The following is a 22,134-nucleotide window of genomic DNA, read 5'->3' as shown; positions in this document are numbered from 1 at the left end:
CTTATGCACTATTCTGTGACATTTTGTAGTATAAATAGTGCGAGTAGTGTGTTCACACTGAAAATGAAACCCTAAAGCACATTTTTTGAGATGCTAACATATATGTACAGGTTGTACATCAGTGAAAACAATAATATCACTCATTCCCCTGGTTTCACAGACAAGGCTTAAGCCTAGTCCCAGACTAAAGTGTAAATCTGAGCTGTTTTAACGGAAAGAAACTTACTGACACTGACTGATCTTAAAATATATCAGTGCCTTTGTTTTGTCTCAAGATGCACACCAGTAATGTTTTTTTCTAAGGCGCGTTAATAAAAATGACTTAAATTTCCTAATTGAACAAGGGCCTACTCCTGATTTAGTCTAAGCCCCAAGGGAAAAGTGGCTTTTTTTCCTTTTTTTTTTTTGGAGCAATTTCGTTCTTCCGGTTCAAAAAGGAAAGTAACCAAAAAAAAAAAAAAACTACATGGTTGAGTACTAATAGTGCATTTAAAACTGTGTCCCAAATGACACACTATGCACTTATGCACTATGTACTCAAACATGTAGTGTATGAATTTAATAAAGTTATTTTGTCATTCATAATCGGAGTCCGATAGCCCCCCAACCCCTTTCGCAACATAATTAAAGATGTGACATTTGAATGCATGAAGTGTTCAACATTCCACACTTCATTTTTGGTTATTTATATACCAAAATATTCCCTTCATTTTTGGGGAAGTCGTGGCCTAATGGTTAGAGAGTCGGACTCGTAATCCAAAGGTTGCGGGTTCGAGTCCCCGGCCGGCAGGGATTGTAGGTGGTGGGAGTGAATGTACAGCGCTCTCTCCACCCTCAATACCACGCCTGAGGTGCCCTTGAGCAAGACACCGAACCCCCAACTGCTCCCCGGGCGCTGCAGCATGGCTGCCCACTGCTCCGGGTGTGTGTTCACGGTGTGTGTGTGTTCACTGCTGTGTGTGTGCACTTTGGATGGGATAAATGCAGAGCACGAATTCCGAGTATGGGTCACCAGACTTGGCAGTATGTCACTTCACTTAATTTACTTAAGTGCATCATCCGGGTATTTATAGTGTACTTTTTCTTTTTTGAATTTTCTGCGTGAACACACTACTCACACTATTTATAGGCCTACTACAAAACGTCACAGAATATAGTATAAGTACGCGATTTGGGACGGACTGATAGTGTATAAGTAGGCTACAGTGTATAGTGTGTCATTTGGGACGCAGTTATATTCTTTTTAATCCCCACTGACAGCTTTAATAAAGGACTAAACTATACAAAAGTCCACATTGAAAATCTGGGATTTTGTTCATTTAAACCATGAAATAAACAAAAGGTGTGGGGTTATAAAACAAAGGCGGCATAAAATAGAAAAGACCTGATGTTCTAGTATTTTCACTACTTTTTGACACAAATAGATATATTTTACAGGAACAACATACAGTGGCATGCACATCTTTTAGCTAAGTTTGCATATGCAGGCAGCATCAAATATGAGCAGACTCCAAAAGGCTTTTACTCTTTCATTTTACTTGTTGCAGTCAAGTAATTTCCAGCAATCTGTCTTTAATCTCTCATCAACAGAGCGCCTTTTAGGAGGCCCCTCATATGATTCCAACTTCCTCCTTGATAGATTCCCTCCCCTGACCTTTCACCTGTCCTGAAATCTTTTCCTAACCCTCTCCCTTTAAGTTAAAACAAGAGGTCACCTTCATATACCCTTTCTCATATCCTCTTACAAAGCATCCACTATTTGCATAAGACACGTGCATGCCTAAGATTTTACTGCTGATTCAATTATAATGCAATGCCATGCCACAGATACCTGGGGAATTTCACTTTCCCCCCTAAAATTGTTGGCTTGTTCTATGACTAATATATATATATATATATATATAATTCTAACACTCTTAAATGGACAATACGAGTTATGTTAATGAATAGTATTCAGTCTTCAGAGGCTAAATATCTATATGCAAAAAGTAAACAAATATTTTAAGATTCAAATGTTTTAGAATATACGTTTTGAATGTTTTTTAAATGGATAGTGCACATTTAGATTTAGATACATTTAGATAAAATTCTGTCAAGTTACTCGCCATTCTAAGGACAACAGAACTTAATACATCACTTGCTCACCAATGGATCCTCTGCAGTGAATGGGTGCCGTCAGAATGAGAGTCCAAACAGCTGATCCACAAGTAATCCACACCACTCCAGTCCATCAATTAACATCTTGGGAAGTGAAAAGTTGCGAGTTTGTAAGAAACAAATTCATCATTAAGATGTATTGAACTTCAAACTGTTGCTTTCGGCTAAAATACAAATAATATTGCTTTCTCCAGTGAAAATGTAAGCTCGTCTGAATTAGGAGAGAAATATGTACATATTAATATAAACAAAATATAATATAAATAAGCACCATTTACAAGCGAAAAGAGTCCAAAACAGTTCTAATTAAATATGTTGGTGGATTATGATGTAAAACAAGCGATGGACTTTTACACCGGACATTAATTTTACATTATTGTGGATTATCATGGTAGTTTGGCCAGAAGCAACCATGTAAAGTGGTTGCTTTACGCAGCTTTTCACTTCACGAGACATTAACTGAAGGATTGGAGTGGTGTGGATTATTGTGATGTTTTTATCAGCTGTTTGGACTCTCATTCTGACGGCACCCATTCACTACTGAGGATCCACTGGTGAGCAAGTATGTTTTCTTCAAATAGGCCTGAGGGTAGGTACATTTTAATTTTTGGGAGACCACTTTGAATTTGCAACAGAAAATAATTAGATAAAAATCTGTACAGAGTCTAAACCCAAGAAAAAAAAAATGATGGTAAGACCGACAGCAAAATATTTACAGGTAAATACACTCTTAAAAATAAAGGTGATTCACGACGTGATTCATAGAAGAACCTTTTTGTCTAAATGGTTCCATAAAGAACTTTTAACATCTGAAGAACCCTTCTGTTTCACAAAAGGTTCTTTGTGGCGAAAGAAGGTTCTTCAGATTATAAAAAGATGGTTCTTTAAAGAACCTTTGACTGAATGGTTCTTTGTGGAACCAAAAATGGTTCTTCTATGGCATCGCAGTGAAGAACCTTTATTTTTAAGAGCGTAAGACTAGATATTTTCTCTGACAGTTCTGATAAATAATAATAATTACTCAAATCCTACATTTGCAAATAATTAGCAAATCCACAGCATTGCATTTTTCAGTAACAGTTAAATTCATTCAGACAAATATTTTATTAAAAAGTCATGTTCAAGAAAGAAATGAGTGCATATTTACACTGCTGTCTCCCTGACTACTCTTAAGTGAACTGACATTAATGCTGCAGTGTTCTGTTAGCAGTGCTTTGCATAGCCCAGCGCCCTTTAATGATTAGAGGAAGATTCTGCAAATCTACAGCGTTGATCCTTGGCATTAAGCACAGTGTAATGGTGCATTCCCAAAATCTGAGATTTCGGACATCATGGTTTGCTGGGAGAGCGTGGAGTAAATGCTCCAGATGCCTCAAGCATGGTCTTCCTGCGCGCCGTCTCTTTAGCAACATTATGGTTCAGCCTTCGCAAACGCTCCTGCAACATAAAGATTGTAAAGATTGGAGAAGATGAAGAGGAAGACGGCAACCAAACTGATGTTTTATATTCAAAGTTTCGGTCTCTTACCTGTGCGTTCTGGAGTATGTTGTTGACAAGCACCACTCTTCGCCTGGCATTAAGGAGTTTTTTCACATATGGGTCTAAGTCTAGTGTCACCTTCTGGTGTTCGTTGATCCTACACAACTCTGCGGAGGAAATGCTCACGAGATGACATAATATTCATGAATTCTACAGAAAGGGGCAGGAGAGTTGCATTATACAGTTGGGCAAAAAAGTATTTAGTCAGCCACCAATTGTGCAAGTTCTCCCACTTAAAAAGATGAGAGAGGCCTGTAATTTTCATCATAGGTACACTTCAACTATGAGAGACAGAATGGAGGGAAAGAATCCAGGAAATCACATTGTAGGATTTTTAAAGAATTTATTGGTAAATTCCTCGGTAAAATAAGTATTTGGTCAATAACAAACAAGCAAGATTTCTGGCTCTCACAGACCTGTAACTTCTTCTTTAAGAGGCTCCTCTGTCCTCCACTCGTTACCTGTATTAATGGCAGCTGTTTGAACTCGTTATCAGTATAAAAGACACCTGTCCACAACCTCAAACAGTCACACTCCAAACTCAACTATAGCCAAGACCGAAGAGCTGACGAAGGACATCAGAAACAAAATTGTAGACCTGCACCAGGCTGGGAAGACTGAATCTGCAATAGGCAAGCAGCTTGGTGTGAAGAAATCAACTGTGGGAGCAATTATTAGAAAATGGAAGACATACAAGACCACTGATAATCTCCCTCGATCTGGGGCTCCACGCAAGATCTCACCCCGTGGGGTCAAAATGATCACGAACGGTGAGCAAAAATCCCAGAACAACACGGGGGGACCTAGTGAATGACCTGCAGAGAGCTGGGACCAAAGTAACAAAGGCTACCATCAGTAACACACTACGTCGCCAGGGACTCAAATCCTGCAGTGCCAGACGTGTCCCCCTGCTTAAGCCAGTACATGTCCGGCCCGTCTGAAGTTTGCTAGAGAGCATTTAGATGATCCAGAAGAGGATTGGGAGAATGTTATACGGTCAGATGAAACCAAAATAGAACTTTTTGGTAAAAACTCAACTCATCGTGTTTGGAGGAGAAAGAATGCTGAGTTGCATCCAAAGAACACCATACCTACTGTGAAGCATGGGGGTGGAAACATCATGCTCTGGGGCTGTTTTTCTGCAAAGGGACCAGGACGACTGATCCGTGTAAAGGAAAGAATGAATGGGGCCATGTATCGTGAGATTTTGAGTGAAAACCTCCTTCCATCAGCAAGGGCATTGAAGATGAAACGTGGCTGGGTCTTTCAGCATGACAATGATCCCAAACACACCGCCCGGGCAACGAAGGAGTGGCTTCGTAAGAAGCATTTCAAGGTCCTGGAGTGGCCTAGCCAGTCTCCAGATCTCAACCCCATAGAAAATCTTTGGAGGGAGTTGAAAGCCCAGCGACAGCCCCAAAACATCACCGCTCTAGAGGAGATCTGCATGGAGGCATGGGCCAAAATACCAGCAACAGTGTGTGAAAACCTTGTGAAGACTTACAGAAAACGTTTGAGCTCTGTCATTGCCAACAAAGGGTATATAACAAAGTATTGAGATGAACTTTTGTTATTGACCAAATACTTATTTTCCACCATAATTTGCAAATTAATTCATTAAAAATCCTACAATGTGATTTCCTGGATTCTTTCCCTCCATTCTGTCTCTCATAGTTGAAGTGTACCTGTGATGAAAATTACAGGCCTCTCTCATCTTTTTAAGTGGGAGAACTTGCACAATTGGTGGCTGAATAAATACTTTTTTGCCCAACTGTATATTTTGTAATGTGGATGGATTACTATTAAATACTTACTAACACTGCAAACAGACATACAGTCACCTTTTATATTCTTATATTCTATGCCAAAAGAAGTTCTAGTCATAACATGTCACTTAATAGGATATGTTCTATTTTTCCCCGACATGTTCTGGCTGTGTTTTCTAAATTACTTTTAATGTCCAGGTTTTTTCTTAGTTTTCCTATTGATGTGCTCTCTACATATACATTATATGTATGTGTATTTGCATTGCTCTGACGGTTCTCTGTAGATCCCACCTTCTCGCATGCAGTGATTGGTCGATTATGTACAATGCCTGCACGCTATTGGTCAAACTACTTTTCATTCATTACCGTTTGCAAGTATGAAAACATTTGGCAATTTATAAAATCCCAGCCAGAAAATGTCTGAAAAAAAAAAAAAAAAAAGAGGGTGTATGGTCACCCTATTCAAATGCTTATATATATATATATATATATATTGTTCTGTGCATATTTATTATGTATATATAAATACACTCATCTACAGCATATATTTAGAAAATATTTACATGTCTATATTTATATTCAAATACATTTAATATTTAAAAAAAAATCTGAAATATATACATGCATGAGTGTGTATTTATTTATAATATTAAACATACACAGTACACATACATAATCTTGTATTTTGGATGCGATTAATTGCGATTAATCGTTTGACAGCACTAGCATTATATATATATATATATACACACACATCTATATACACTAGTCAACTTTTGAAGTTGATCAAAACCTTTCATCAAAGTTGTCCTAAAACCAAAACGCATTCTTGTCTTAGGACAACTTTGATTAACTTTTTTTTTTTTTTTATCTACTTCAAATGTTGACTACTATATATGCTTGATTGGTATGATTGTGATTCCATATTATTACTATGGCATGTCATTTGCCAATTTAGCAGACAACAACAAATATTCCATGTCACAAATATTTACAGAATATACATGTGTCTGTCAGAATCTCCTTGAGCATTTAGTTAGTGTGCAAATCGTCCTCACTATTTTGCAATCTGCTAAATTGAAAAGAAATTCAATCCCGGTGTGTGAACTAGGATTTACTAATTGCCCGGAGGTCGACACTTAACTTCCCGTTTTGAGAAAAATAAATCTCATTCAAGAATGAAGCCAAAGGGACTGAGAAAAACTGTAAATGCATAATCAGACCAACTTACCAGATGCCAAATTATCAATGTGTTCCCTAAGTTCCACTTGGCTCTCTCTGTGAAGATAAATTTACAGTATATAAACGACACCGATGTTTATGCACGCTTTGAAATCCACTATGAACCACATCTCAAACGCAAACATCGTGCGAAACTGCGAAAAGGTAAGAAATTGTTTTGCATGGTACAGCATATGAGTCACAAGACCTGTCATGTTGACATTCATTAGCATGTTAGCACACAGAACTAATCGTTTTGAATTAAACATTTCTCGGGTTTAAAAAAAAAACACATATGTTTCCCAAAATGCACTACCTGACTGAGTGCACATGTAAGTCAAGCTGCTCTACAGCGGGACTCAGGAGGTCCAGCAAACCCTCAGCGAGAGCATCTTTCCCTGAAGGGGTTTCCACCGCTGCTAACGCCGCCATCTTTATTGAGCTGTACCTCGTCACACATATGGCTGTGTTCTAATACAATAATGGCCTAATACTAGCGTATTGCTTACGACGCAGTATACATTGCATGTGAAACTAGCACATGAAACAGCATGTAAAGATGTATAGCAGACTGTAGAAATAATAGTAAAAAAGTACTGACACAGTTTGAAAATTAAAAACCATGCAAAAAATGTTAATTAAAATAAATGGATAAGAAAAGAGATTAAAGTAAATGAATAAAAATAAGGTGACATTGATTCAATGTTGAAATTCCATCAGAATCATCGTTTTGGTTGAGGTTGAAAACTCAATGCTAAATAATATTGTATCAATGTTGATAATTCAATGCTTTTCAGTGTTGAAAAGACTAATATTGGATCAACGTTGAGCATTTCACTGGTGGAATTTAGACATTCAACACTTAAATATGGTACATACGTCTTAATTGAAAATAAATGTCATTGCCATTGCTTTGTCTGATGCACACCAGTAATGTTTTTTATGGCATTTTTATAAAAGCTGTTTAAATGTCCTAATTTAACTAAAGCCTAGTCCTGTTTTAAGATAAGCCAAGAATGTGAATCCGGGCATATGTTTTGAAGTCTTTTTTTATTTATTTATTTTTTTACTTTGAATGTAATGTTATTTTCTTGTTCAAATAGTGTGGGGCAAAAATAAATATATTTGCATGTAAACTGAAGGATGTTGTTGACCTTTTGATTCAATTTTTGATATTAATTGCAGTCCTGCATGTTCTCTGATTGAAAGGGGTAAAAGCAGGATTGATAATGTTTCTATGTTGATTCAATGTTAAATAAGTGGTTTAATTTAAGTTAAGAAATGTTGATTTTTATGACCATCTTGATCTATTTTTCATCATTGAAACGGTGCAAACCTGACAAAAATTCAATGTTAAACTTCAACACTGATTCAATGATAATTTGATTGATGCATCAACATTGATTCAATGTTGATTCAGTGTTGGTCTGCTATCTGGGACATCAATAGTAGAGTACATTTCTGAGTAAAAACGTGATAATGTAATAGAAACTAAATATTTTCAACATAATTATAATATTAATTTTTCACAGCATTTGGGATTTATACATGAAAATGTATACAGTGGCTGTCTTTTAAATGTCAGAATAAGGATCCTTGCATGAAGATGATAATTTGAGGGTCTGGGGCATATTACCTTTTTAATAAAAATAACAATAATAGTTATAATTATACATGTTTTGTACGAGGTTATGACCTGATAAGAATTGAGCTATTGCATGCAATATTTGTCATTTTAAATTCTTTGAATTATTTTGCTTCACCGCAGGACGACTGTAAGTATATGGTAATGGCTCAAATGTAATTTAAAATGGTTAAACCTGCTCAGAACACCTTAAAATGTGCTGTAACCTTTTTTTTTTTTTAAGATAAAATCTTGATGCACAATGTTTACACACAAACCCTAGTCAGAGATGAGCATAAATGCATGAAAATGCATTTAAATAAAAATACAAAATACTGTGTGGAAAAAGTATTTAAATAAAAATACAAATTACTGTCTGGGAAAATATATTTAAATAAAAATACAGTATTTTGTATTTCGAAAATGCACAAAATACATGTGAAATTGGCCATTTTTTTGATGAACAATGAAATCAAAAGCTTAAGATCATCAGTGTCTTCACAAATGCACACAATGATTAACTTAATTCTTTTGTCTCTACATAAACATGCATTTGCATAGATGAGTGAACACAATCACCTGATTTTGTAAATACATTTACATTTATTCATTTAGCTGACGCTTTTATCCAAAGCGACTTACAATTGCTATATATGTCAGAGGTCGCACGCCTCTGGAGCAACTAGGGGGGTTAAGTGTCTTGCTCAGGGACACATTGGTGTCTCACAGTGGATTCGAACCCGGGTCTCTCACACCAAAGGCATGTGTCTTATCCACTGCGCCATCACCACCTTGTCAACAACAATGTGACAAATTTTTCATTAAACACCAAGTTTGCACTTACATTTACAAAACGAGCCTGCAAAAGCAGAAATAATGAATAAAGCAATGGTCTGTGTTTAATATAAACATTAATTTAAATAAAATGTGTATTGAATTAAAAATAACATATATAAGAAAACATTATCATTCATATGTTTTGTTCTAATGTCACAAGTCATAATCTCAAATTTACTGGGTTATACCCGATTCTTTGATGTGGGTTTAAGAAGTATTCTCAAAAACATGTTCACGTGTGTCCTCAAAAATTACCCACAACGTAATGAGTTTATGTGAACAAATCCATTTATTCACAAGCTTCTCATGAAATGATTGTTTGGCAAACTACTCGGCAGACTACTTCCTCTTACCGCTGCTTTCTGTCCCTGTCCCAAATAGCACACTTAATGTGGACTTGCGGTCTTGCAATGGTTGCCGCATGCAATAGTTATGACCGATAACAAATATTTTTGGGCTGGGCTATCTCATACTCTCTCGCTCACAAGCGCTTGCCAATGTGAGTGTCTGTTGTTGTTGCAGTCGCTCCTTTGCTTTAGTTTAGTTTTCTACTGTGAAACAACGGCCTGGGACAGTGTTGCCACCTCGTGGAACAACTGATTACTGCAAAACAAATTCAATGTGCATGTGTGACATGCGTGTACAAAACAAATTGTGTCATGCGCAACTGTAAGCTGACCCTTGTGCATGCGTAAAAAGTGAAATATGCTTTAGGCATAAAGGAACACTCCACTTTTTTTTTCACTTTCCAACTCCGCAAGAGTTAAACAGTTGAATTTTACCGTTTTCGAATCCAATCAGCTGATCTCTGGGTCTGGCACTTTTAGCTTAGCTTAGCATAGATCATTGAATCTGATTAGACCGTTAGCATCTCGCTCAAAAATGACCAAAGAGTTTTGATATTATGCAGCGCCTGAAAATAGTCTACTAATGGACTACTTTCAGGCGCTGCGTCATGTCATTGCACGACTGCAACAACAACAGACACTCACATTGGCAAAACTCAACTGTTTAACTCTTGGGTAGTTGTAAAATGAGCCTATTTCCAAAAAAAGTGGAGTGTTCCTTTAAGACCATGAGACCGTAGGGTGTCTCATTCCTCATTTTAGCTTTCTGAAGGGTGCTCGTGAGCGGCTCCTTTGCGGAAGCTATGCGCCCTTAATGCACACTTCTGCTGAGCCCACGTTTAGGCGAGCTCCACATCAGACTTCTACCTGACCGTGTGGATTCAGAGGAAGAGCGCGAGGGTTTAGGGTGCGATTTGGGACAGGGCCTCTTATGGTTTGGAGAACAATTACTCCGAGTCGCCCCCCCGTCGTTTCACAGAATTATATGATGGCGAGACCATCAAGTATAAAAGCCTCGTCTGTTTAGGGAGGAGCACGCGCAGTCAGCAGATTCAAGGCAAAGAGGCAGGCGAATGTATAAACAAGGCTTCAACTGCACAGAACACTTCCACTTCGACAGAAAGCAGGAGCTCGCCACGTCCTGCGTGAAAGGGTCTTTAAAGGGTTAGTTCACCCAAAAAATGAGCATTCTGTCATTAATTACTCACCCTCATGTCGTTCCAAACCCATAAGACCTTCGTTCATCTTCAGAACACAAATTAAGATATTTTAGATGAAATCTGAGAGCTCTCTGACCCCCATAGACAGCAAGGATACTACCAAGATCAAGGCACAGAAGCGTAGCAAGGACATCTGTAAAATAGTCCATGTGACATCAGGCGTTCAAGCGTCATTTTACAAAGCAGCGAGAATACTTTTTGTGCACAAAGAAAACAATAATAACATTATTTATTCAGCAATTCTTCCCCCCGAATTACTGTCTTCTGCCATTTTGGAGAATACCCCAGAACATAATCAACGTAAGCATTGTTTACATTCAGTAGACAGCGAGCACATGCTGAACATAAACAATGCTAATTATGTTGATTATGACCCATGATGTCACATGGACTGTTTTATCAATGTCCTTGCTGGGTTTCTGGACCTAGGAATATTGCAGTTGCTGTGGGTCAGAGAGCGCTCAGATTTGATCTAAAATATCTTAATTTGTGTTCTGAAGATGAACGAAGGTCTTATGGGTTTGGAACGACATGATGGTGAGTAATTAATGACAGAATTTTCATTTTTGGGTGAACTATCCCTTTAAGTCGCATTCCACTCAGTCATCGCACTCATTTGTTCATGCTTCTTTTCCACTCCGACTGCAATAATTCCTGCCCACTATAAGCTGCATCTCGATAGGCCTTTCTATGTAAGCGATTTAGAAAAGTTCAATCGGTTCACATTTTATATCATCGCCATGATATGTATTGACACCAAGCCATAACATGCAGTAATGCTTTAAACACATTTGACAAGCTAGTTCATAAAAAAACTGATTGGCCAATGCTATTTTCCCTTTGTCTGTGCTCTTTTATTCTTTCATGTTGACTGAAGGCAAATCTGAATGATGCACTATTTTTACTTTAAAATGTCGAGGGGAGGGGGCTTGTCTGAACTAGTTGATGCACAAAAATAGGTTGACTGGCACTAAATATTTGATGTATTTTGAAAATACAAAAATACTGATCTAAAATGAATTTAAATACAAAATACATTAGATTTTCCAACGGCTCTAAAATACAAAATACTATTTTGTATTTCAAATACGTATTTTAAATACATATCTGAAATACTGCCCATCCCTGACCGTAGTATGGTACTATTTGGCACACAGCTTTTCACGCGTAAATCTCGCGATATCTGACGCAGGAAGCAGCGCTCCATTTTCCGAGCTCGCGCACCATTTTGTGATGAATGAGGGGAGGGGAGGCAGAAAGAGTTGCGGATTAGAAGTAGATTGGTGTTAAATAGCCAATTGTGTGGGATATAGCTTTGTTTTTAAGTTCTTAAATATATTTAGAAGAGGGACGTTAGTTGTACAATTTTTTTGCGTCAAGTAGAGAAGTTTGGAGCGTGATTTTGTCGAGTCAGTCTAAAGCTAAGCTAACGTTACACGGCTAACAGACCTACTAACTTACACGAGTGCTTCAGAGAAAAGGTAAGAATTAAATATATCTTACACATTACCGAGTGGTTAATATGTCACTAGGAACGACTTTTACATTGATATTGAAGTATAAGGTTGATGAGCAGTACAGTTTTGTAAATGCATTTGTGAAACCGGTAAATCTTGTTGTTGACGCCTGAATAACACGATGTTCTGAAACCTAACTTACTGAGATCCTGAACAGCAGTTTTGGGCATTATAAGCACTGTTGTGCCTACCAGCATACTGCAAAAACTTAATAAATGCGGTCTAATTAGGTTAGGGGGTTTGTGGAAAAGTGTAAAAAAAATGTAGAAAATAATTAAGTAAAAATCATAGTTAATAAAAGTTAAATTATTTATTTATATATATGATTCAAATAAATAAACAAGGGTCTGTGGGGAAAAAATTTGAGAATTTAAAAAAGGGAGAAAATAATTTTAAATAAAATCTATTTAAATAAAAAACTATTTAAAATAAATATCAAAGATTAAAATAAGGGCCGCAAAGGATTTCTAGGAAGTCTGTGGAAAAGTTGAAAGAAAACTAAAAAAAATTAGAGAACAATCAAAATTCTAAGATTTAAATAAAAAAAAAATCTAGACTTAAATTTTTTTTAATAAAGATTAAATAAATGGGGGCCGCTCCCTTGCATATTTTTGGGGTTTATTTTCTAGGCAGTATGTGGAAAAAGTTTAGAGAGAAAACTGTAAAAAAAAAAAAAAAAAAAGTAGATTATTATTATTATTATAATAATAATAAATTTTATTGAGAAAAACTACAATAAAATCCTTACAGTATTCAAGAAAAAGACAGGAAAGTAGGGAAAAAAAAGTCACCTTAATATAGAAACATGAGTAGTATTTTAGACATTTTCACTGTATAAACTTGGTCTTCATACAAATAAACTATGTAGTTGCCTTCTATATTTTAGCATGGAGGTTCCTTGCATTAAGAATGATCATATTTGTGGTTGAAAACCCTGGTATAGGTAGTCAGCTCACAAGATTTAAAAATCCAGCTAGTGCATTACCTTTTCTAACATCAGATTTTTCCATTGACTTTCTTGTTTCTGTCTGTGAAACTTTCATTTCATGCATTACAGATACCTAACATCTATATTCTGCTGTTTCTCCCTTACAGAAGAGATCCCTGCAAGGCTGAAGAAACATGAGCGCCCCTTCTTCTCAAAAAGTCGTGCTGAAAAGCACCACCAAGGTGTCCCTGAATGAGCGGTGAGGCGCTACGCATCCTGACAGCATTATCTCAAGGCCGGGGGGAAAAGCATACAGGGATAACTAAGGCGTCAAGCCTCAAGACACGTGTACTATGGAGGTCATTGAGGGGGAGACATCAGACCTGACATGGACGCTAGACTGCCTGCATGGTTTTGCGCCGCTTACCCAACATGACAGCGATTACATGAGTCGAGAATAAAGATCTGATAGCGTGCCGTGTTTGGCGAGGTGTCTCTTGCGTAAGCGGCGCACACCCGGAGGTGAGAGGGTAATGGTGAGGTAAGCCGACTGCACTTGAGTTCACTGCAGAAGAGCATCCTCAGCCATGGGAATGAGTTGATAATTCAAGATGGTGTGTGCCCTCTCTCACACAAAAGCACACTCTCTCTCTCAGATGAGTTTTTCTGCTCCTACTCTGCGTTTCTCGATTTCTCTCTGGCTGTCTGCTGAATAAGGTGCTCAGTCCGTACCTAGACGTGACCTGTCCCCCCAACCCCCTTCCCTTCTTCTCATCAGACATCAGAAGTGTCTTGCAGAACAGCGTACCAGGTCACGGTCTTGGTTGTAAGTGGCTGTGTTGCCAGACACCCCTCTAGCCCTGGGCCGACTCACCGTGTGGTGTCTCGGACTGAAGACGTCACAGTGGGTTGTTGGCGGCCTGTAAGTGGCAATCACTCTGAAATCTGCTTCTTTTCTATCTCTGTCTTCTCTTTTGCTGCTGAAACCACATCGTAGGCGTTCAGTTTATGCCAAATATGTTGGGGTGTCTCCACACGTAATGGAGAGAGAGAGTAAATGGAAGCAGGTGTGGTCTAAAAAGGGCATTCTCTAGATTGCTACAGGATCCGCTGTAGCTGCGTCCATGCTGTGTGAAATGATTTGATTTGGAACCCTCCTTTCCTCGTATCCCCCTTTCCCTCCTCTATCTCTCTCTCTCTCTACCCTCCTTCTGTTGTGTCCCACAAGCTTCACAAACATGCTGAAGAACAAGCAGCCGACACCGAGTAGCATCCGGGCGACCATGCAGCAGCAGCACATGGCCAGTGCGAGGAACCGCCGGCTCGCTCAGCAGATGGAGAACAGGCCCACTGTGCAGGCTGCCCTGCAACACAAACAGGTAAGAGAGGAAATGACATGCACAAAGATGACACATTGAGGTGATATAGATGGAGCTGCAAATCAGCTGGTGGATGCGTCACAGTACAAATGGTTGCAAAATGCTGAATTTACAGAAAGAAAAAGACTTTGAATATGTACACTAAATAGATCAAAAGTGACAGAAAAGACTATTTTTATTTCAAAATAAAATTAGTTCTTTTGAATTTTACATTGATCAAAAAATCCTTAAAGTATTAACACCGAATTAAGTATCACAACTGTTTCAACATTGAAAATAATGTTTCTTGAGCAGGAAATCAGCATATTAGAATTATTTCTGAAGGATCACGTGACACTGAATTCAGCTTTGATCACAGGAATGAATGATATTTTAAAACCAATATTCAAATAGAACACATTGTAATATTTCAAAATAATATTGTAGATACTGTATTTCTGATCAAATAAATGCAGCTATGGTGGCAATAAGAGACTTATTTTAAAAACATAAAAAAAATGTACCCCAAATTTGAAAGATAGTGTACCATTAAAGTACGTCATTAATTAAATTTGCCCTTTTTGCGTTCATAATACGCTATTAAGAAATATTCTATACAATGTCTAATTCTATGCAAAAAATGCATCGTCTTAAAATTGTCGTCTTAATCTTTTAGTCTTTTTGGGCAGACGTGCTCCATGTATGAAACTATTTTAGTTTTCAGCTCCTCTCACAAGTCTGCACAGGCTATTGATTCTAGGGATGCACGATATTATCGGACTGATATCGGAATCTTATGCCGATATGTCTTGCCGATAACAGGAATATGTTAACTCGCATGTGCTCAGGGTGTGCTAGTGATTAGATCACGTCAGCAGTGGCTCATTCTTGAAGCAAAGTTTTGTCTGAATGAGGATTAGATGCACTGTTTTGGATCGCTGCATTTAATCTGTAAAAGCACATATTTTTACAGCTCTTTTGTTTTAGACCATCTACAAATGTTAAATCTTAAAATAAAATGTTAGGGTTAACACTGCATCTTTCTGGGGGAAAAGTGCAGCTATTGATAGTTATTTTCAAAGCTGCAATGTACTGTTTAAAAAACCTTCATTATTTTTTATGTAATTCTAATAAGTTCTTGTTAAAAACTAACCAAAATTAAATATATTGTTCTTATAATTTCTGCACAGGAGAGACTTGGTGTTTCCAAACAAAAGGAAATATATCGGTATCGGCCAAAATTAGATGAAAAATATCGGCACAGGGCTTGACATTAAGCATTCTCATGTGGTTTAAAGTAAATTTGTCATTTACTTGTCCAAGTATAAAAGTTACTTGCCCGGAGAGAAATGTTTTTTTTTTTTTTTAAATTGAGTTATAAATATAATTATTTATTGTAGTTATACAAAACACATTTAGTTTATTTAGTTAGATTTTTCGTTTTAAATAAAATAATGCAAAAATAATAAAGTGTGATAATACTGTTGTATTCAAATAAAAAGGGAGTATTAATTACAAATACAATTATTTTATTTTAATTTCTTTTAATATTAATCTTTATAATAATTTTCAAACTTAAATTATTTATTTATTTTTTTTTAATTAGAGTTCAATTTAATCAGACAATTAGTGTAAGACATTTGGGCTGTTACCAAACAAATGAAATCAGTATCAACAAAATTCATCTTTGCAATGCTGAGGAAACACAGAAACTGCATCTGAAGTTGAATAGATATATTTACCCACTGTCAATGCAGCTCTGAGTGACATGGAATGCTTTAATCTGCAGTTACAAATGAATAATGTTTTGATTCATAAAACGTTGAATACTGATATTTGAAATAAAAAAAATAAATAAAAAAATTAATTCTGGAAATGTGAAATACTGTAAACGTGAGCTAATCTAACCTAGACGGCTTTATGTATTGTATGTGTGCACTCTGTAGGTGTGTTTTGATTCTTGCAGTACACTCAATACAACATTATCGCAAACGATATATATCGCACACCCCTATAACAAAGGCTATATCATAAATAAAAGCAGTTATTATTGTTTTTGGTATTGACTTTTTCAAGTTACTTGTCCGATTGGGCAAGTAAATTTCTCTTTCACTTGCCCGTCCAAAACATTCACTTGTCCCGGACAAGCGTTAATGTCGAGCAAATGTCGAGCATATCGGCAAAAATCCAATATCGTGCATCCCTAATTGATTCATGTTATTCAATTTTCTAGGAATTATTTTAGGATAATGTTGTGGGTTGTGCAGCCATTGTAAACATTTGCAAATAGTTTACATGGTAATTTAATGTTGGTTTACAATGCTGTTACCTTTATAACAATAATGGTAAGACTTCACAATCTGAAGTCACAAAACTGTAGGCTTGCAGTTCAGATCTGGTTTCATTCTGGTCTGAGACATACGCATTTCAGATGGGTAAAACAAAGTTTCCTTGTTGCATTCGTGTTTCATTATTTTGTAATGCGTTACAGATATGTTATGAAAGTCATTTCACGCTGGTTTTATAAGTTAGGCATAACACATTAAAGTCAGCCCAGAGAAACAATCCTTCATATCACCCACCTTTAGAGTCTAAAACAGCGACTTGGGAAGAGCAACATCCAGGCCAGGCTGGGTCGGCCCATCGGCACGCTGATGCCGGGCGGCGGCAGAGGACGAGGTTTTCCTGGAGGGTTGCGTGGAGCTGGGCGAGGACTGCGGGGAAGAGGAAGAGGTGGTGGCATGAGAGGAGCACTCTCTCTTAGAGGTGACTGTCCTTTCTTCACACGGCTGCTTGTGTTTTCCAGTGTACTTCTCAGACCACTGTCCTGCGTTTACTATTTTAATGAATACAAAGCTGCATACCCTCTATTTATGCCCAAACACGGGTTCTAATTATGTGCTGCTGCAGTTTTAAATCTAAGGGAGAGGTAATTGCATGTATTTCAGTATAAAGCAAGTCCTTCCTCTGCTGAAAGTGCATTGTCAGCTTCTTAACATTTCAAAAGAAGTCTGTGCTTCATTTGGAGTTGTCAATCACTGCAGTACAGCTGATGCTTTAGTGTTACAGTGTTCATCAGAGGTTTCACACCTACCCTCTAAACTTCACTATGTGCTGATTGGTCTAAGCTGTCGCTTTATGGCTGTTAGGAGACCCCTGGCGTATTACAAGACGTGTAGTTCCTGCACCTGTTGTGCAGCGTCAGGGTGATAACAGAAAGAGACAGCTGAGGCCTGCCTTACTTTTCCTTCAAGGAGTGTAGTTGATCAATGGATCACCCCAAATTGTAAATTGTCGTCATTTGTTGTTCCAAATCTTTTTGACTTAATTCGGTGGTACACAAAAGAAGATATTTTGAAAAATGTTGGTAACCAAACAGTTTTGGTTCCCATTGCCTTCCAGTGTATGAACCCAAATATAATTGAAGACAATGGGAACTGAAACCGTTTGGATAAAGGAAAACATTATTCAAAATATCACCTTTCACAGAAGAAAGTCAGTCATACAGGTTTGGAACAACATGAGACGAAGTAAATGGCATAATTTTTATTATCCCTTTAAGGGAGATAATTTTTGCAGCTGAAATAAAAAAAGAGTATCCACTTGTAATTTTGACTCATTGCTGCTCTTGAATGATCTTTGTTATTGAGAGAAGTTAACAGTAAAAGACATGGCATTGTCCTGTGTAGTAAAACAATGAGATTCTCAGTTTAAGTTATAAATGAATGCAGCTAGCTTGGTAACATAAGAATACCACAACTTTGCAAGTACTCCCTTATGCATTCTGGAAGTAGTTTTCACATTCATTTTCCTGAGGTGAAATGATTTTTATCTGTTAGGTGCAGGTCAAATGAGAGGTAGGGGTGGTCCTGGACGTATCGGTCTCCGTCGAGGCATGCGTTATCGTGGAGGAGCCACAGGACGGGGTGCTCTGGGTGGCCGAGGAGCAGCACGTGGAGCACCTGGAGGAAGAGGTGAGAAATATTAGGGCTGGGCGATATGGCCAAAAAAAAATAATATCTCTGTATTTTTTTGGCTGAAACGCGGTATACTTGGTGTTTTCTACGTTCTATTTGGATTTAAAAATTCTTTCTTTCTTTCTTTCTTACTTCCTCCCTCTCTCTTTCTTTCTTTCTTTCTTTCTTTCTTTCTTTCTTTCTTTCCAGTGTTATCCAAATGAAACAATGTTTATATTAAAGGCAATGAAGGCAAATATAGTGAAAGTATAGGATATGCTTTCCATTATGTGCATAAAAGGGTCTAAAATCACAAAATAATGCTTTTTAAAGCAGAAGTTCAGTTCACTAAACTAAAAATGAAAGTAAATAAACACGAGCACAGAATAATTGCATTATATTTTGATTACCCCATTGCTGCTATCTGCAATCATAAGACACTTACTTGTAGGTTTAAAATTTGAGATATGACCATTATTGCGCTCATATTCTATTGTGCTCCGGCTGTTTGGTGCACTCGTTCGCTGAAGTATATGAAGTCTAGTGGAGAATCGCATGCAGGAGGCTCCTGACAGCAAAATGGAAATATTTCCATGATTGTCTAAAGTTTACAGATGGAGACTACACCTGTGAAATGTAAGTTATATTCTGATGAAACCAGCACATCTCAAATGCATTAAACGGCGCGAGTAGCATTTCTGTCAGCAGCACATGAGTCTTTCAGAGCATCTGATGGGGTGAGCTGCTTTAAACTATTATACGTGATAACTATATCTTACAAGTTATTTTAAAGTCCTTAATACAAAGCATGTCATGTATAGGACAAACTGGATTATGCACTTGACTTGCAGCTGCTCACTCTGTGTACTTTAGATGTACAGATATTATTCAGATGGGCTCCAATCAAACTACTGTATATCGATATAAACAGAATTGGCTCACACCTTATCGCTTATAAAAAATATATCGATATGTGGTACAAACTCGATATGCCGCACAGCCCTAAGAAATACCACCGCCAGTGAATCAAGTCCTGCCCTACATATTTTCATGTTCAAGAAGCTGTTTCGTGTATATATATATATATGTGCTATCAATCGATTAAAAATTAACTAATTAACCGCAAATTTTTCTAAAATTAATCGCACCTAACATTATAGTTTTTAAATATACTTTTATATTGCAATTTCACATTCAATCTTCAAATGTACAAACAACATAAAGACAGTATATTTTTTTATAATTCTTTAATGGCATCTTTATGATTGAAGGCCAGCATCACTGATATCAATACTACTAATCTATAAAAAAAATTCCCCTGAATATTTAACCCTTGACTGTAGCCGTTCAGCATTACAGTATAATTGAGGGCTATCAATTTGAACATTTATTAGACTTAAAAACAATCTTCACACGAACCCATTATAATAGTGACATTTACCTACCTGTGCCCTTCAGCAGAAATATACACAAAATGAATAGTTACCAAACTCTAAATTAAATATAGATGAACCCCTTAAAGCTATAAAAGTTATTGATTTCCTCTTTAGTTTTTTTGTTCTTGTATTAATAGACATCACAGCAGCAGCTGGTTGTTAGCTTATTTGCCTGCTATTGCTTTAAATGCTGCTGCGACTGAACGTGACGCGGATCTGACATGATCTTATTTTCTCACAAATCTCTTTACCTTTTCTGAACCACTTCAGGTCTTAAAGTCTCTACTAATGAGCGGACGAGCTGAATTGGGTGTTTTAGATGAGGTAGACGGTGCTGGGGTGCCCATGGATAGATTTTAAGACGCATTCAGAGACATGTTCTTAAATGTGACGCATATATAACATATTGCATGCATGCACACAGTTTTAAGGCCGCTTTAATCGCCTTTTTGGTAACTTCATGCCTTAACTGACGGCATAACTGTGACATTGCATGTAGTTTCTTTTGATGTTTTATATGAAATGATAAAGGCTACAGCTGTATATCCATATACACACATACATACACATCACAATAAGGAAAAAATACTATTGAAGTGTCTTTCAATGAGACTTGAACATATAAAAAAATAAATGTAGTCTTCTGCCAGTTAGTGTTTTCAGTTTTGTTCTTAAATGCTTAAATGTTTGTCTCAACATTGAAGTCCATGATTGTCTATCTTAGGCCGTGGGGGTCTGAGAGGTCGTGGAGGGTTTGCAGGAAGGGGTCGTGGACGCGGCAGGGGCCGAGGTGTAGGTCGCTCCAGCGTCACACGAGAGCAGTTGGACAACCAGCTTGATGCCTACATGTCCAAGACCAAGGGCCACCTGGATGCCGAGCTGGATGCGTATATGGCCCAGGCTGTCCCTGAGAGCATGGAGTAACCACAGCTGAGCTGAGAGAGAGACAGCAGCTCCCCGAAGATCTGCAGATAATAGACTGATTGACAAGATACACGTCCAGTTCCATTAAAGCTGTTGCTCTTGGACACTCCCTGAGAAGACCTTTTAAACTTGAAGGTTGTACAAAGTTATGTATCATCCTCGTTATCTTCAAAGGTTTGAGTCGCCACTCGCGGTTTCTAAACTGAACCCTGTACCAGCCTCACCACAGTTCTAAAACACAAGTCCTCTTAGAAAACTTTTTGGCAGTGAAGTGAAGGAAAAAAAAAAACTTGTTTTCAATTGAGTTAAAATAATAGAGATTGTGTTTATAATGTTTTTTTGGCTGAAATTCTGAAAATGGCCCAACGTATGAGGAACTGTGAACTCTAACCAAGTACATTTGATCATCTGGTGTTAAAATGTGGTTTATATAGATGATCAGATGTTAATTACCGTAATGTTCTACAAATGAAACTTACCTTTTTATTGTATTTTTATGTTTTAAAGTAGAACTTTTATTCAGTATACACAATCTTGATGTCTTTTTTTTTTTTTTTTGTCTGTCACAAAAGATGTTTTAAAAGTATATTGTAACCCACAACATTTTTTTGTTTTGTTTTTTTGGCTTCAAATAAATCTTGGCCACAAGACTCATGTGCTTCCTTAATGAAATTATCAACACTAACTTTCTAGACATTTAATGATTTTTTTATTTCTTACAAGCTCCAAATGTTCAGTATCTCCACAAGAGGGAGGTATAACGCTTTGTGTGAGTGGTACTGTAGGGGTACTTTTTCCTCAAAGTGTGATATAGGTGGGAATAATTAAATGTTTCAGGGGTGTATGAATGTGTACAATGAGAACTGCCATATTTGTAATTTGCTGGTCCGAATGGCTAACTCTGTTCAGTGGTCTATAAATATCACAGAAAATTATATTAAATATTTTTTCAGAATACACAGGAGGGTTGTAACATCAAAAACATGAAATCAGAGGCTAAACTAAAGTGTTAAAAGAAAAGATCGTTAACTACAGATCATGAGGTCCTGATGACTTAGAAATAGTAATAAGTAATTAAAATGACTAAGATTAAAAATTTAACTAAAAATGTAAACCTGCTTAAAGGGATAGTTCACCCAAAAAGTATTAGGCTTAAACCTGGTCTGTGAAACCAGGGGATAGTGCATTAAACATATTATGTGAGAGTTTAATGAAAGTTAATAATTAAATTATATATTTACAATCATTTTAATAGGCTAACATAAATCAAAATATAAACGCTTACTAAAAACAAATTAAATATA

General features: G+C 37.0%; 2 protein-coding genes across 3 annotated transcripts; one reads left to right on the top strand and one right to left on the bottom strand.

Annotated features, from left to right (window-relative positions):
- Nucleotides 1-2,019: 2,019 nt before the first annotated feature.
- LOC306847588 (SNARE-associated protein Snapin-like) lies at nt 2,020-7,129 on the bottom strand. The gene is made up of 4 exons (XM_079381620.1): nt 7,000-7,129; nt 6,694-6,740; nt 3,685-3,803; nt 2,020-3,594 (listed from the first exon to the last, which is right to left on the bottom strand). The coding sequence occupies exons 1-4, from the start codon at nt 7,113-7,115 to the stop codon at nt 3,487-3,489; spliced, it is 390 nt and encodes a 129-aa protein (XP_079237746.1). The 5' UTR covers nt 7,116-7,129; the 3' UTR covers nt 2,020-3,486.
- Nucleotides 7,130-11,899: 4,770 nt separating this feature from the next.
- On the top strand, nt 11,900-21,758 carry LOC306847587 (chromatin target of PRMT1 protein-like). 2 transcript variants are annotated; one of them, XR_013782165.1, is made up of 7 exons: nt 11,930-12,192; nt 13,324-13,415; nt 14,385-14,535; nt 17,103-17,280; nt 18,354-18,488; nt 18,681-19,106; nt 20,177-20,230. XR_013782165.1 is itself a non-coding variant. In XM_079381619.1 (6 exons), the coding sequence occupies exons 2-6, from the start codon at nt 13,351-13,353 to the stop codon at nt 20,828-20,830; spliced, it is 729 nt and encodes a 242-aa protein (XP_079237745.1). In that variant the 5' UTR covers nt 11,900-12,192; nt 13,324-13,350; the 3' UTR covers nt 20,831-21,758. The 2 variants fall into 2 exon arrangements, 1 of the variants encoding a protein (XP_079237745.1); XM_079381619.1 differs by lacking the exons at nt 18,681-19,106; nt 20,177-20,230 and adding an exon at nt 20,631-21,758 and having other exon boundaries at nt 11,900-12,192.
- Nucleotides 21,759-22,134: the final 376 nt, after the last annotated feature.

This window comes from Barbus barbus (assembly GCF_936440315.1).
Source record: "Barbus barbus genome assembly, chromosome: 27".
NCBI classification, from domain to species: Eukaryota; Metazoa; Chordata; class Actinopteri; order Cypriniformes; family Cyprinidae; genus Barbus; species Barbus barbus.
The sequence above is the reverse complement of the archived record's forward strand: the minus strand, read 5'-3'. Positions and strand labels throughout refer to the sequence as shown.